A 16,859-nucleotide genomic window follows, 5' to 3' on the forward strand; every position below is an offset into this window, starting at 1 on the left:
CGGCCATATTTGGTACTGAGATCAACTGCCCATTTGCTAGTGGATATCACCGAAAGCATGAGACATCATCCTTGTATAGAACCATAAATTAATGGTAGACAAGGACTCTTTGTATTGTAGATGATATAATTCATTAAATCATTGACCACTCAAATAACAGGAAGTGATTTTAATTTCTGAATGATCACAATGACACATACTTTGCATAAATTTTAGTTCAAGAGATTTTGCATTAAAGTATGACAGTAGTATTTTCCTTGTTCTAGCCAAAATCTGTTAGACATAATGAAAACCAAGATATTTAAACCTAAGGTTAACTGATAACCCTCTCCAGTGTTATCATCTAGTATTAGAGTCCAGAAGGTATTGTTTTAGTATTGAATCATTATTTATAAAGTGCATATATTCTTGTGACAGGCCAAAATGGCCACCAACTTGTCACAATTGAATTTCTTCGTTAAAAACATTTTTGCAATTAAATAATTAGCTTGGAAAGAAATTACATAAAGTAGAGGCACAAGAACACATTTCAAGTAACATCATACTTACTAGCATCCACAAGTATACCAACATCAGGACAATAGTTCCACAGTTTTATATAAGAAAGTAAAGATTGATTGTACCATGTGGAAACTCCAATTAAATAAGAAAACTGATAAACTCCAAAATGAGTAGCATGCACGCACATCTGATATCCTGGCAAAATGGTGGAAAGTCACTAGGTCATGGAGAATGACAAGACGAAATCTAACATGGTCTCAATAATTGCAATTGAAAAAGGGAGACCATTTCTGTGTAACATTTTGTCTTGAATGCTGGAGATTAACATTTTCTCTTGAATGCTGCTTATTTCCAAACATGAACAATCAAAATTACCAATGCCATAATCATCATCATTTACCATCTCAATAGATATTAGAGAGTTACATTCAGTTTTCTCACAAAATTACACTGTATTTTATGAGAACTTTCAAAAAGAAAGTCTAGAGTTGAAGGCAACACTATACACTGCCAAAGAATTCCAATAATAAGACACAATAAGACACAATGAATCTGTTTCAAAATGTAAGACAGGGTTCCATAAATCAATTAACCTGTTGAAATTCTGATACATTCAAATAAATTTCAACCTCTGAATTTCAGAAAAGATTTGCCGAAAACATTTTGAAATCAGGTAGCACTAGTATAGGTATGAGTGTTTCAAACTATAACTAAGAGGACCTCTATGTCTGTTCTCAGCTGACTTTCAATGCACCATTCTGACTTTAAATTTTGTTCCTTTACATACTTTAGGATATTAACTTTACAGTACAATTATTATTTGGCTCAGAATATGCCAGAAGTGTGTGTATTTTCCCACAGATGGAGTGTTTGATCTCCCCAAATATCTCAAAAGATTAGGTTTCAGTCACTAGTGTTCACTTGTTCCAGGACTCTGCTATCAACTGTCACTAGTAGAATAAAAGATCCATATACACCAGCATACTTTTTCACCGAATATGAGATGGTTTCTTAAATAAGGAGTAAGAAATAATGGCATAAAGAAGTTCAAACATCCAGCATGACCCACATATTACTGCATTATCCTGACAAAAGTAATACCTCTAGGAACCTTGAAAGAATTAGATCATAGCACAAGTACAGTAACCCACTAATTATTTGCCCTATTAGGTCCAGGGGTGGGTGTGAATATTTCAAAAGTATGGTCCCGGACTGGTGACGAGGTAACCAAGGCAATGCTACTTCTAGGCTAACCAAAAATCATAGCTTAATACTGGCTAGCCTATGAAAGCACAATAGATAACAATAACTATTTGGAATCCAAATAAGAATGAGCCCTCTGGCTTTTTATGTTAAGAATGATTCATACGGCATTTTTATAGCCACTGTATGTTATCCATACAACTAAAAATTATGAAACCGCAAACAAAATATATGACTCAACCTTGTTACAGTAACCTAATCTATCCAACTGCGTATTCATGCTCCAGTAACTATCATGAAGCAAAAGTTATCTAAAGGTATTGTATTATATGTAAGGTGTGTGTATGTGTAATTATACTGAAAGCTGTGTGTGTAAAGGTGTGTCAAGCAAATAAAAAAACAATTATCAGTCCTGTCAAATGGCAGAGCACAATGTCAGTGAAATGCTCTGTACAACATGTTCACTGGACTCCCATGAACATTTATATATTTACTATAAATACCCTTTTCTATGAATATTGCAATACATATAGTTTTGGTTTATCATACTGTACATAAAAAAGAAAGAAAGAAAAAAAAAAACCAGAATCACTCATTTACTACCCTACCCCTCCTCATCTATAACCAATCAGTACATACTCTCATTGAGCCAATCAGAGTATGTACTATACATACAATGCTCACCTAGTCTACCTGAGATTACAGAAGTATTTTTTGTGCTCCCATTCAAACAGTTCAGTCTTTGCTTTTGCACATAATGCTTTATTATTCACACTTTTGCCATTTAGTACAATAAGCGCATATATCAGTTAGAAGAAAACTGGATTTGGTGAGAATATGGAAAGTGCAGATGACTGAAGATGTAATTCTTTATATATAGGCAATTCACTAGGGAAACCTCATCAAAAGAAAAGATGCTTGGTTAAAAATGTAAGATCCTCTAGTGAACTGACTGGCATTTTATAATTCAATGGATTTATAAAGATATTGTATAATAACAAGCCATTACCAGGTAAACTGCATTATAAATCTGCATATTCTGTAATACTATTTCATTGTTATCATGAAATATACAGTATCACAGAAATTTCAGTGCTATTCAGAAATTATTCTTGACAACAACTAATAAAATGTTTTAACAAAGTGAAACTAAATCTATATAGAGTACAATTAGAACTAAGGTATACACTACACTCCACTTACTTGTACACTGTTAAAGAGAAACAATGCAATACAGTGAAAAAACAATCTGAGAAGTGAGTCAAACAGAAGCAGAGGATAAGTTCACAGGTGCGTCACACTGTACAGTAAGCAAAATTCTTTTCTGGACATGTAATTTACACTGTGACAAGAACACTGTGGTTAAACACACATTAGCATTGCAATTTCAAGCCATATCATTACCAACATACCCAACCTTACAAACCATGCAACCTTCACCTATTATGGAGAAAAAAACTGGCAAAAATCAGCCCCCTCTTCCGGTGATACAAATTCTATATTATCATCCAAAAGATCATCCATTTTCTCACCATCAGCAGTATCAGGAGAATCATACTTTTCTGAAGTAACATAATCAGTAGAACTAGGGATATCTTCTACCCTAGTGTCTCCGGCCACTTTCTTATCTGCCTGGGCATATACTGCATCTATTTCCACTTTACCATCCAGTTTTACATTGCTTTCAGTCATTTCATGATTCAAATTGTCACTACTCATAAACTGACTGTTCTCAATAGCTCTAATATCAGCACTCTCATGCCAGCTAGATTCTTTTCCGTCAACTGTTTGCATTTGAGGGTTTGCTTCCTCTGAACACTCAAGTGGAACTTTGTGCAAAGTTTTCTTGGCCTCATCCTCATTATGATCATCAAAGGAGTTAAGCAAAGTATCTTGGACACTATTCGAAATATCAACAGTACATTTACTATCATCCCTTTCATCATCCTCACCACTGTCATCATTGTCGTCATCACCATCATCATATTCATCAATATAATTATCAATCTTGATATCAAAACTTTCTTCAAAGTTTACAGATTCTTCTTCCTCAGATTTTTCAATTTCAAATTCATCCGCATCATCTTGAAGATAATTGTAACACTGATTAAATACAGCTTCACTTGTGTATTTTTCCCAAATACTATGAGGCAATGGTGTAAAAAATATGAAGTCCTCTAAGTATTCTATATATAAACAACATCCATAGTGTATGTCTTTAGCTGAAAAATGCCATGCAAAGAATGGAAACTTGATCTAAGTGAATTTCTACTCTCATAACACCATTATACAGACCAGTATAACTTGAAGAAATAAAAATGAAAAACTAGAAACTTCGTGTTGAAAAACCAATGAAAAAATCAATATCAATGGTGTAGTGGAAAGAGGGCTACAGTGAAGTCTAAAATGGCATACTTTAAATTTAAAATTAACTGATTTCATATTAAATTCTGATGAAAAATCTGATAAAACTCATTTTCACATACAAACCCATCACTAATAAAAGGCACACATTCTTGATCTTCGAATGTTCCAGACACTGCTGTCTTTTGTTTATTAAACAGAGGAGTGTTAGAACTATACAGATAACTTGGATCCACAGGTCCACAGCAGGTAACCGCCTCACTTTACAACAGTCTGGAATGTTAGCAGCAGGGGCAGAGGGACTACAAGGAGGACAATCTATGAGTGATGGGCTTGTAAGAAACAATCCTTTTTGCTTTGGACAAAATTCAATTTGATTCACCACACATCCAAATGGCAACTATAAGATGCAAACAAATGCAAGACACATGAAATGAGAAGCAGTAGTGATGGACAGTAACACTACTGCTCTTCTAGAGAATGTAACAGAAAATAGGATTTAGGCCAAAGGCCAAGTGTTGAGACCTATAACGTCATTCAGCGCTGAAATGGAAATTGACAGTAAAAAGATTTGAAAGGTGTAACAGGAGGAAAACCTGCCAGTTGCATTATGAATCAATAGTTAAGAGAGGGTGGAGTGTAAGGTGGAAGAAAGAATATGAATAGAGGTACAATAAAATGGGCTGAAGGGATGCTGCAAAAAACTTTAAGTAATGCCTACAGCGCACAGCAAGAGGTGCAATAATAGCCCTATCCCCTTACGGGAACTACGGCTATTCTATAATCTGTTAAAACACGTGACTACAATGTCTGTGGCCTATGTAGACCATGAATGTGGCCTATGACTGAGTGATGGGTCTGTGGAGAAAGAAATCAGTCCTCATATTTTTCATACATTGATGATTTCTTATATGCAAGAAAAAATAAAAACCAAAAATACAAGAACAAGGGAGGGTACTCAATCAACATTAATTCAATAGTAATGATCATATTCTAAAAGTGGTCAACATTAATATTCATCACAAGTTTATACTATACTGTAAGTGAAGTTCATATATGCAGTACAGTTGTGTACTAATTATTTAAATTTCAAAGTACGAGTAATAGAAGTTGTCAAAAATTATATGATAGTTAAGTGTTAACTCAAGAGAAAATAAACTGCATCATCCAAAAACATAAGATTCTACATGTTTTTCTCAACAAATAAAAGCTACTTATGCTTTCACGCCCATATGCTTAGCAATGTTTAACTTTCTGTTCATAAACAAGAGTACAGTTGCTCATGCTGGCTGAGACCTTCCTTACTGGGAAGTTCCATCTCTCACCTGTCACACTGCCACATCAAATGGTAACTGTTATCTAACTGCTTGGACTGAGAGGAGGGCACCCACAATACTAAAACAAATTTTAAGTTTTGTGGAAGGTAAATACTGTGTTTTCTGTGTTTAAAACAACAGCCTTGTTATATCTAGAATGCTACTTAGGAAGAAAGCAGCAGTTCTTGCGTACTCCACTAATTTCACCCAAATGGAGGTTTAATAATATAGTTATGGTAAAATTAGGTTTACTCAAAATGAACTTTCAAATGCCTAATCTGGCATTAGTCTTGTTTCAGATGGAGAGGGAAAGGAAGGCAGGTGATGATGAAGTTAACTGAACATTATTATAATCATAACTTCTGGTGTTATTGAAAACATGTTAATGAAGCAATAGAAACATCCATCATTTCAATACCCTAGCAATCTACTTGACTGTAACAAGCATATTTTTTTATACATTAACTTATTAACACTAACTTCATGCATAATTGACCTCAATAAGAAGAAAATTCTGATCCAAAACAGATTTCTTAGCTATTTCAATCTTCCTTACCCAAACTAAAAGTTCACTGAAGGTCATACTTTGTCACTGGACAAAAGAGGCTGTTTATGGGAACTGCCAAATCCTGAAGAATGGGTAAGCTCACCTGCAGCACAATAAACCCCTAAAACTGTGAACTGGTGTTGATGAAGGGAAGTATAACTGGAGGAAGGGAGGGGAATAATTATGCTGATGCACTGATTACATAAATTAATGGAGTGATAGATGTACATACAAATTCTTGACAGACTAGAAGGTATTCAAAGATCAGATTTACAGATAGGGAGGATTAGAGATTTTGTTTACACTTCAAAACATACTAAGACCTCCCTCTAAGATGTGGAATGGGCACATGATGAGGAATAAGATCATTTTAGAGAAGTGGGTGTTATGGAACTGGCTGGATGTTTACCAAAGTAAAGTGCAGAAGTTTATGTGATAAAAAATTGAGTAGTAAGAACTATCTGAAGCTTGGAGAGACATTTTTGTGCTGCCTACAACTAACTTTTGCGGTCGGAGGTAAAAATTATAGCACTTCATGAAAATTCCTTACTTCAACTTAAAATTACAAACAGAAAACCACTAAACCAACTTATGAATTATGAAGAAAAAAGATTCTGACCAATGAGGATCACACACTGAGCTCTAGTTTCTGTAAGAAACCCAGACTGTTGGTGATTTGGTGTGGCAAGTGAGTTGGGAGACTGGCAAGTGAGGGAGGTCTCATCCAGTATTAATTAACCCTCACTTGTTTTAATCTTACAATCATCCCTAAGTTAATATAAACATGAAACAACAAAAACAATTCTCCATTTTATACAAATGGTTTAACCACAAAGAAAACAACAGAGGCTACTTCAACTCCTCCAATTATAATTATTGTTGATAGAAGCTGTCCGGTTTTAAGACAAATCAACTACTACTACTTAAGTAAATCAACAGCTTGTCAAGTATTTTTTTCAAGCTTCTAAAGAAACATCTCTGAAAATTTAAATCTAATTTCAAGAAAAGCAATAAGTCACACCCTTATCTCATGTTTGGTCATATAACATATGTCCTGGGTTAAAAAAGAAAAGACATCTTAATGCTAAAGATTAAATCACAATGGCAAACAAATATCAGTGATACCTTTATCAGCAAAGTCACCCAGGGTCACTTCCAAATCTGGGTTGTCTTGAAGGGCCTTCAGTAGAATTTCAGCATCACCAGCAAACAAGAAGACAAGAGGAATGTTGACATCATCTGTACCATCCCCAGACATGGCAAACATCGGTGAGCTTGAAGCTGATGTTCCAGGAGTGTTATCCAAAACAATCCCTCCAATTCCTCCTAGGCTCTCTAACTTTCGAGCCTAGTGAAACAAAAAAGGGAGCATCATTTACTTGTCAATAATATTTACATTCAATAAGAAGCAACACTGAAATGCCATATCGTACATAAATTTCTTATCAAGGAGAGATGTTTGTTTTCATTTTCAAAGATAGTCTTCAATATAAGAAATATAAGACTATTCATTTCATATGCTGAAAGATGGTTTGCAACAAATGGCTGATGATGAAAAGAATAAAAAGCAGTCTTTAAAATCACCACATTAACTTATACATACCAGCAATGGCAAAAGGAACCAAACCTTTCATTTTATATTTGTTGGACAAAAAAGGTTTTTGAAAAATAAAATCACAAATATTCAGAACGAACCAAACATCACATATCATTTATGTACATGTACAAGATGACTTACATAGAAAAGATAAGTTGAAATAAACCATTTTTATCGAAATGAAAAACCAATAGTTAATGATTTCAATAAACAATGGTTTGCTATAGGCCAATCTTTTTTTCTGTTAGGAGTTAGGCATGGATAGCTTAAAGATTGCATACTGCATTCTTAAGTGAAAGTTTAAATAACTTAAATAAAACCTGTATACTGAATTCCACTAAATTTTATATATAAATTACTGTATTATGAACAGTTTCTGTGCATCTTTTCTACAGCATTTTTCTGATGCTTGACATTTTGAATTTATGTATAAATGTTACATTTTGTAGTTATTGTACGAGGGAAAACAGAAGGGTTTTCACCCCTACAGCCTACATGGTCCTCTTGCATAACCACTCTCCATGTACGTACATTATTAATATAACTGTATGTAAATACAGCAAGAATAGAAGTAGAATCTGTAACTATGCAGGCACAGTATAATATTTTACCTTTTCAATAAACATGCAGTCTCCTCTCTCCATGATCACTATCTTCCCTTTTACTTCATCTTCATTATCAATCTCCCCACAAGCACGAAGAGGGGAAGCCTTTACAACTTTTCCGCTCACCTTGATATGAAAGTAAAGAACTGTTGTATAAGGAGAATTAAAAAAAGAATTATTAATAGTCAAAACTTATTCCACTGGGTAAACAGACACCACTGCTAAGATTCTGAAAAATCAATCTTTAGTAGTGCAACTGTATTAGTACTGTAATCAACATAATACATGCAGAAATCAGTCTCCTTCAAAGTTCATTTATTCAAAATTTGCTTAAAGCTCAAAACTGCAAACTTTATTTTATTTATTCAACTTATCATCCTTAAATAATTCATAATAAGCAAAAAATAAACAATAATAGGTACTTTAAAATTTGTACCAAAACAATGATAAAAACTTTAAAATTCGTACCGTAACATCTCCTTTAAGGTCTAAGCCAAACTGTGCAGGTCCTGCTTGAATAGTAGTAACAGTTATTTTGTCATCAACCTTGTGACTGAAGGACACCATCCGAGGTGGATTTTCTGGCTGTTCTTGTTGCAGTTTGCTTAGTTCTATCATCTCTTGCATGAACAGAAGTCCCTCTTCTGCATCATCTGATGACTTTGCCTAAAAAGATATAAATTTGTAGGTTTTCTTGTCTTTATTTTGGTTTCTGAGATGAGTCAAGAACAGGCGAAGCTAGGCAAGCACACAGTACTCCACACACGAGAGCATAGGTTTGTATACGTGTTGGAATGAACTATTTTATAATTAACAGGAAGATATCAGCAAACTAAAATTTGGGCCATGTACCTTTTGTAAAGCTGCTGAAATAATGAATAGAAAAATAGTAGTACATGCTATTCAACTATCATGATGTCACTTGTAGGAGAAATATGCTATCTAAAATTATTGCTAGTCTACAGCGATGAACCTCTTGCTTCTTTCAAAGCAACTACTTGCAAGTCTGAATAGCTGCTCATGACAAACAAAACAGTGGTTCTACAAACAGTAAAGCTCTTTCATTCTTGGGGAAGCTTATATGTTACTTTCTCTTAATGCTCTCACTCCTCATTCTACCATTAGACCCTGAATGCGCATCAAATCAATAAAAAAAAAAAAAGAGAGATGAGAGGAAGGCCTTTTGAAAAAAGGATGCCTGTACCTAGTACACAAAAAATAACACTAGTGTTTTTTTGTCTTGGATTGAAGCCCTATGGATTATAACTTGGATTATTTTTCATGCCATCACTGTACAGTAGTTGCATGAAGGAAGAGGTTAGTTGGAGCTATACTATGTATAAAATGCCACAACTATGTCTAGTCTATCAGTGTGTTTATTATAAATAATATGGTTTTAAAACTTAATAGATCCATGTCTTAGGGATATTATACAAGAAACTTTCACATCCTTTGGCTGAAGAACTTTCTCAGAAGCTGAGAAGGTAACATGCAAGTAACTATGTATAGCTAAAGAAGGTGAGGACCTGTTAATCAGTAGCAGGTTCTTAGCAAACTACAAAGGCAAAGAACCACATATACCCAATAACTTGTATATGTGCAAAAACTAAATATACCAAAACATAAACACACATCAATATTAAAATTCATATGTATGTACATTATAACAGGAAAGTACTTGAAGAACACAAGTTTGCTGATTACAAGGAAAAAAAAAAAGGATACAAAACTAAAAATAAATACTAGCTTTCAAAAGATGACGTGATTTTGTTTGGTAAATCTAACCTAGAACAGAGCACTTGGTACAAACATCCACTCATCAATCAACAGATGTGGAATGAGAGCATCTCTCAAGAGAAATGGTAAGGCAGAGGAATTACTCCCTGGAAGCTCTTCTATATCATTTTGCTACAAATTTTCTTTTTTTATGAAGATTCTCACTTCGGTGAGCTTTTGCTAAATAGACTCTTCAATGTACATAAGAGAGAGACAGTGTAATGTGTATGTACACTCATCTACTTAATTACATTGGAGGATGTGTGTAGCAACTGAACACGGCCATCAGGAAGTGCCATTATGGTGATGCCCATATCTCTCAGGAGTCTCATGTGTCCACTGTTTCCAGCTTGGAATTCTGATGCTCTTAACTTCCTCTGCATAGTTTTGCGTGAAGGGCAAACATTATTTACAAAGTTTTTGAGGGGCCTCCTAATAGTTTCTGCAAATTCATGACGACCGGGAAAAAGAAAATGAGCATTTGGGCATGAACGTGCATATTCCACATCACTGTCTTGAGCATCAATTTGGTTATCTGGGCCCTGCAAACAAAAGAAAATAAGATTTTATGCCTTTGTGAACTTACTAACAAATGATAATAACTACCATATATGAGTACAGAGTGAAAATCTGATAACTACATCCTAAAATTGTAAAAATGTTATTTAAACAGAAAGGACTTAAGTTTTCCAAACTTCTAATTCTAGCCTTATATTAATGTAAAAGATGAGCACACCAATTGTAGCTAACTACAGTATATCTTGAAAGGATTTCATACTATGTTAGAGGCTTTGCCAAAAGATAACACATATTCACACAAATTTCAATTCTTCTGTTTCAAGTTTGCTGTCAAGTAAGCACAACACTTATTTCATCTCAATGATAAATTTATTTCTCAATATTCAGAGTTATAATGAACCATCATGACACCAAAATAAAGTTCATCACTATACTTACTGGGACCACAGTTAGGTTTGAGAGTCTAGCAAGAGAGAGAGGTAGTAGGTGAGCCTCAGTGGTAAAAATAAATTGATCCATATCAATAATCAGGTCACTGGGTTTAGCAAATAGCAGGTACAGATACTTAAAGGTCTCGGACAACACAAAGGAATCCATCCTGAAAAATTAAATGAAAAATAAGCACAACAGAAACACCACCACCTGGATTTCAATACTACATAAAGCGGCAGCTATTTGTATCTTCTTAAGATAGCATATGGATAACAAGTATGAATCACTCCAATTCTGGAAATTGATAAAAATAAAAGCATTAACAGTGTAAATTGTTTTATACCTAAAAAAAAATTGCCTTACTTAGGCATCTCTTAAGAGTTTAATACCAAAACTACCACATGCTTCCGTGTATAAGATGACCCATTGATAAGATGAGATGAAAAATTATGGCAAATTTCCATGAATGTTTCTCATACCTGTAGTATAAGATGACTGCAAAATTCCAAAACCATCTGTGAATAGGTTAGCTTTTGGTTACCGTATATACTCACATTTTGAAGACCTAATTTTGAGGCTAATTTTAAGGAGGTTGCATCATACACGATATAAAATTAGCGCACGTAATATTCACATAGTATCATAAAATAAAAACATAACGAATATACATTAGCGGGGGATGTGTATCAGACTCCTGGTGAATGGCTAGAATCCATGAATACTTAGAACTGTTATAAAAATGCTTAAAACTGCCTATTTTCTTAGTTCAAACTCAAGAAAAACCCACAAAAATGTTTAACTACCTGTTTTTTTTATAGTTTTATCACAAAAAGTGCATCTAATAATGAAAATTATAAGAAAATTCAGTAATTTGTGGATATTTCTCAGAAAAATACTGCAAATATGCAAATTTCCCTCAAAAAATGGGTATATGCATAAGGTCCATAGAGAAATCCATGAATATGGGAGTCTGCGAATGATTTATACTATCAGTTTAAATCATAATGGGAATCTTTTCATGTAAGTCAGTGGTCATCACACTGAAGCCCAGGCTAGCCTACCTCACTTAAGAATTCAAGGGTTGAATTTTAAAATGGTAGGATACGACCCCATTTTTTAGGGGTGAATTTTTGGATTTAAAGGTCATTTTATATGCGGAAATTTACAGAAAGCCCCTGCAAATGTTTAATTCTACCTCCATGTGCATGTCAGTTTGTCAGGGAACTTGCTGACAACCCTAATTCCATTTACCCCAGTGTCTTAGTCTCTACTGACTTACACATCATTGGATTCAAACTGTCTAACCATCTCCGCTTAAATCCATTACAGTGGACCCCTTGTATTCATGTTCTTGAGATTCACGGATTTCTTAATGGACCATATACATATACCCATTATTCACAAGAAATTTGCATATTCGCTGTATTTTTCCATGAGAAATATCCCCTAATTAGTGTATTTTCATATCAATTTCATGATTAAATGCACTTTTTGTGATAAAACTATTTAAAAAAAAACCAGGTACATACATGCATTTTTAGTGGGTTTTTCTTGAGTTTGAGCTAACAAAATACATAGGCAGTTTTAAGCTTTTTCATAACGGTTCTAGGTATTCACAGATTCTAGCTATTTCCGAGGGGATCTGGTACGCATCTCCCACACATATGGGGGGGGAAATTCATGCGGACTGACATGCTTTGAAACCAAATAATTATTCCCAGCTAATAAACTTACTGGATATAAACCACGTTGCAAAACACAAACGTTTTTAATGGGCCATAAATAAAGGAACTTTTAAAGAAACCTAACATGAAAAATTGCATGATAATCCATAAAGGAATCCACACAATAAGATTCACAACCAGCATTCGGAAAGCAACACTCCAATCCACCATCAATGATCCTATGCAGGCCTTACGGCCTACTAACACATAGTATTTGGCTGTGTCTAATAGTATATGCCATGCATTTTACAACAAGACTAGATGGTAAACACAGGTCATATCAGTAACTTGGAACCAACATCATGAACCAGTAGTATCATCTAGCATGTTTTTAAAACATTAAGTATCTTCTATACTCCTCTACTTCAACATGCTTAAACTTCATAGATATTGCAATATTTTCAGGAATTTATTACCAAATGTCTTTGGTAAAATAGTGTTTCTACAATATGTGCAAGGATCTGAAATGCTTGTCATCAACAAAATCACAAACTGCTGGAAAAGCAAATAGCACTTAGGTAATAACAAAGCTAAAAAAATTCCTTAAAAACATCAGACTCTCTCACCTATCTTCATGTACACCTGTGCGAACATCTTTGACAGCAGCGTAACCACATGGAACCCAAGCATGCTTCTGTAATGAACGCAAAACTTGCTCCCCAACTCGTAGATAGTATGGATCATCTGTGGCAAGGTACAAGAGGTAGGTAGATTCTAGGAACTCTGGTCGGAGTGGATGACCTCCCCAATGAACCTGTAACCATAACCCTTTGATTAATTCACAAGTAAAGAATTGTTCCTCAGACACGAAAATATTACTTATGCCCTACATTCCAATTTATATGGAAAATCATAACTAAATTGTTAGGACAGGTGAAGTGGTAGTTGAAACAATGAGACATCCCATAATATGAATAACTACCCATTTCATATGCCAAAGGCTATCCCTTGCTCAGTCATCTGAAAACAGATGAGTGCCATACAAAATAAAGCCCAGAGAGACAAACTAACCATTCTGACATGAGGTAGAAACCTAGAGTCTAGGTTTTTACCTCATGTCAGACCCAGGAAGATCACATGTCTTGTGAAGTTCATGTATCCAATTGCTCCTGGAGCCAATCAAAACACTAAATAACAATTAGCATGATTTATTTATTAATAATGAGCTAGGAAAAATTAATATAAACACTAGCACTTGGTGCCAGGTATGAACTACTCGTTTAGTGGCAAAACATAACATCATTATTATTATACCAATTTTCATTTCATCACTACTTCACAAATATAAAACAAATAATTGTATTTACAATAATACAGTGAAACAGTGTGAAATTCAATAATATTGTGGAAAACCATTGTACAATGAAAATTCACCTTACCAAAAATAAGTTATATTACTCTTAAAAGATAAAAACAGAGACTTTTAAACACCTGAATAATTTTCATCTTCAGTGTTTACATATAAAAAAACAGCAAACACTGAGGATGAACACCATTAAGGGATTCAAAAGTCTGCTTTATCTTTCATAAATAATACAACTTATTATATTGTGGATTTTTATTATACACTGTGGAAATAAATAAAACAGAATACTTATAGAATAAAGGCCAGAGGGTATCTAAGCATGTTAATTGTTAACAATTTTTCAGGAGTAAGCAAACAAAAGGCAATAATAGAACAAACTTCATATCAAAATAGTACTGATGTAAATAAACCACAGCATTATGCCCTACAACCAGGGGGATGTAAAACTCAAAAACAGTATAATTTATCAGGTGAAAAACTAAGTGTAGCTGATGATTATTAATACATTTTTCAGGTGAAAAGCAAAAAGTATAATAAAGAAGTTTGATTAGACAATGATATAAGAAAAACTGAAAAAATTAATAAAAATGAATGAAAATGAGTTATATTATCCAAACTGACACAGTTACCAGGAGAGCAGTCTTCTACTATGTTAAAATGACTAGACATATACTGCTGATTCATGGATTTGGCATAAAACATATGACTAATAAACAAATATAATTTCCACACTATGCTTCAAAGAAAAAAAACTTACTTGAAAATCTGTGGTAAATGCTTCAGGTAAGAAATTGTGTCGTTGGATCACCTGATAAAGCATTTCATGAGTTTCAATTGCTGGTTTTATATCACCTTTTAAGACCTGGAAAGGAACAAAATAGGAATTAATAAAATATTAATGAGGGGAGGAAAGATTGAAGAATATATAAAGCGGAAGATATGCTGAAGTCATTAAACCATGCAAAGAGAGCATTCAGAAATTTTGCGTTATGAAATGTTGTGGCCTGTATCTGGATCGTGAGATTTGCCGAGTGAAAAGCAGTCAATTTTAAACTCAATGGAACACAGGTTGAAATACAGTAAAAACCGAGTGATCTAACTGCCTAACTTTGATATAATAATATGAAAGAACAAAACAAAAAGATACATGTAATACCCCAAAATTGACTGCAATATTGCATTCTAACTGCCTTTTCCCCTTTGATGATGTTCACACTGTACATGACTATATCAATGTTAACAGTGTTACATAGCATTATGATGTCTATTGAATTTAATATGCAACATAGGATATAATTTTCACACAAAAATCAAATGTACCTAACAGTATACCAAATTGTAAAAAGTATAATTCTTTTTTTCTCTCTAATTGCACCCTCCAATAAAGTGCATGAAGAAACAACTTTTCCACTCACCAGTTTTGTACTGTAATTGCTAAAATATTAAAATACAAACATACTGTATTCTATTTCTCTATCTGCCTGATACATTCAGTTCGGCAAGTACTGTTGCATCTTTTAAGTTCTACAACATATAAGACAGAGACAATTTATTAACAACTACTCTACTGAAGAATAAACACTCAAAACATGTCTATCTCTCCCTCTCTTTCATTCATGTCTTTCTGCATGGTACCTTAGAACATTTATTTAATATTATCCAAACTCTGGATCAAGAACACACTTCTGCCTTACACCCCTTGCCTCTGCCTAACAACTCATCCAACAAAATTCAATGGACACCTTCAGGTATTATTGGACATGTATCATTGATTCAAAAAATAAGGGTGAAACTCAATGACAGGCACTTCCACTTCACATTTATTTAAGCAGTATTATAGCTTTTCAGCCAGCCAATTCAAGCAAACAAAGAGCAAAATGTTTGGTAGTCAAACAAAGGACTCCTCATGACAAAGTCTCTCCCCTTGGCAATAATTACTCACTGGCTAGTTTTAAGAAGACAGTGCCCTGTGGCATATGTAAAGTAAGTGGTCTGTTCCATAACCAAATTAAAACATGAAAAACCTCATACCTGAAGACCAGGCCAAAACGCCAGAAGAGCATCCATGAAGTTACGAGAAGTAGTATGAGGACGGTGCATGTGGACATCTAACAACATGGGGCCTTGGCTGATGTATTTCATGATGGCACTATAATGCTGAAAATATATAATAATATAATGCTAGATTAATATTTCCCTAAACAAAAATAATGTGCTACAATTTTGGTGGAATTTTATTTCAGTCCTTCAAAAAATATTGCAAAAGATTTTGGAGACAATAAATGAAAAAGTGAACAATATCATTCAAACTTTATACCTAACGCTACAATTAGTACAATAAAAGCTAATCTAACACATGCATTTCTTTTCACATATTGTTAAAATGAACACTTAAAAACTCAACCACCAAACAAACTTGTGGGTCCTTCTGCTATTTGTAAGAGGATGAAAGGTGGAAATATCTAAACCACGTTTGTATTTTACCAACAACAAAAAATAATAACATTCTGATTTGCTTGAATGTAAAAATGATATTGTTAAGATACAATAAAGTTTCGTACATACTTACCTGGCAGATATATACTTAGCTATGGACTCCGTCGTCCCGACAGAATTTCAAATCTCATGGCACACGCGACAGGTAGGTCAGGTGATCTGCTATTCCCGCCGCTGGGTGGCGGGATTCGGAACCATTCCCGTTTTCTAATCAGATTTTCTCTTCCACCTGTCTCCTGAGGGGAGGCTGGGCGGGCCATTAATCGTATATATCTGCCAGGTAAGTATGTACAAAACTTTATTGTATCTTAACAATATCATTTTTGTACATGCAACTTACCCGGCAGATATATACTTAGCTGATTGGCACCCTTGGTGGAGGGCAAGAGACAGCTAATTACAAAATTAAAACAGGGAACAACATATGTTGTAGGATATACAATCCTTGGTTTTTACCTGATTGGGCAGAAGAC

At 34.2% G+C, this 16,859-nt stretch overlaps 1 protein-coding gene across 1 annotated transcript in view; it reads right to left on the bottom strand.

Annotated features, from left to right (window-relative positions):
* The window catches only part of LOC135200024 (ER degradation-enhancing alpha-mannosidase-like protein 3), a 30,536-nt gene extending 14,463 nt beyond the window's left edge, over window positions 1-16,073 (bottom strand). Inside the window, exons 1-9 of the mRNA XM_064228252.1 lie at window positions 15,922-16,073; window positions 14,648-14,752; window positions 13,151-13,338; window positions 10,867-11,026; window positions 10,161-10,451; window positions 8,602-8,799; window positions 8,140-8,259; window positions 7,057-7,279; window positions 3,237-3,788 (exon numbers count right to left, since the gene is read on the bottom strand). Of these exons, the coding sequence (XP_064084322.1) occupies window positions 3,237-3,788; window positions 7,057-7,279; window positions 8,140-8,259; window positions 8,602-8,799; window positions 10,161-10,451; window positions 10,867-11,026; window positions 13,151-13,338; window positions 14,648-14,752; window positions 15,922-16,032 (1,948 nt within the window). The 5' untranslated portion in view covers window positions 16,033-16,073. The remainder of the gene's footprint in view (window positions 1-3,236; window positions 3,789-7,056; window positions 7,280-8,139; window positions 8,260-8,601; window positions 8,800-10,160; window positions 10,452-10,866; window positions 11,027-13,150; window positions 13,339-14,647; window positions 14,753-15,921) is intronic.
* Between the last annotated feature and the right edge of the window lie 786 nt (window positions 16,074-16,859).

Source organism: Macrobrachium nipponense, chromosome 26 (assembly GCF_015104395.2).
Source record: "Macrobrachium nipponense isolate FS-2020 chromosome 26, ASM1510439v2, whole genome shotgun sequence".
NCBI lineage: Eukaryota > Metazoa > Arthropoda > Malacostraca > Decapoda > Palaemonidae > Macrobrachium > Macrobrachium nipponense.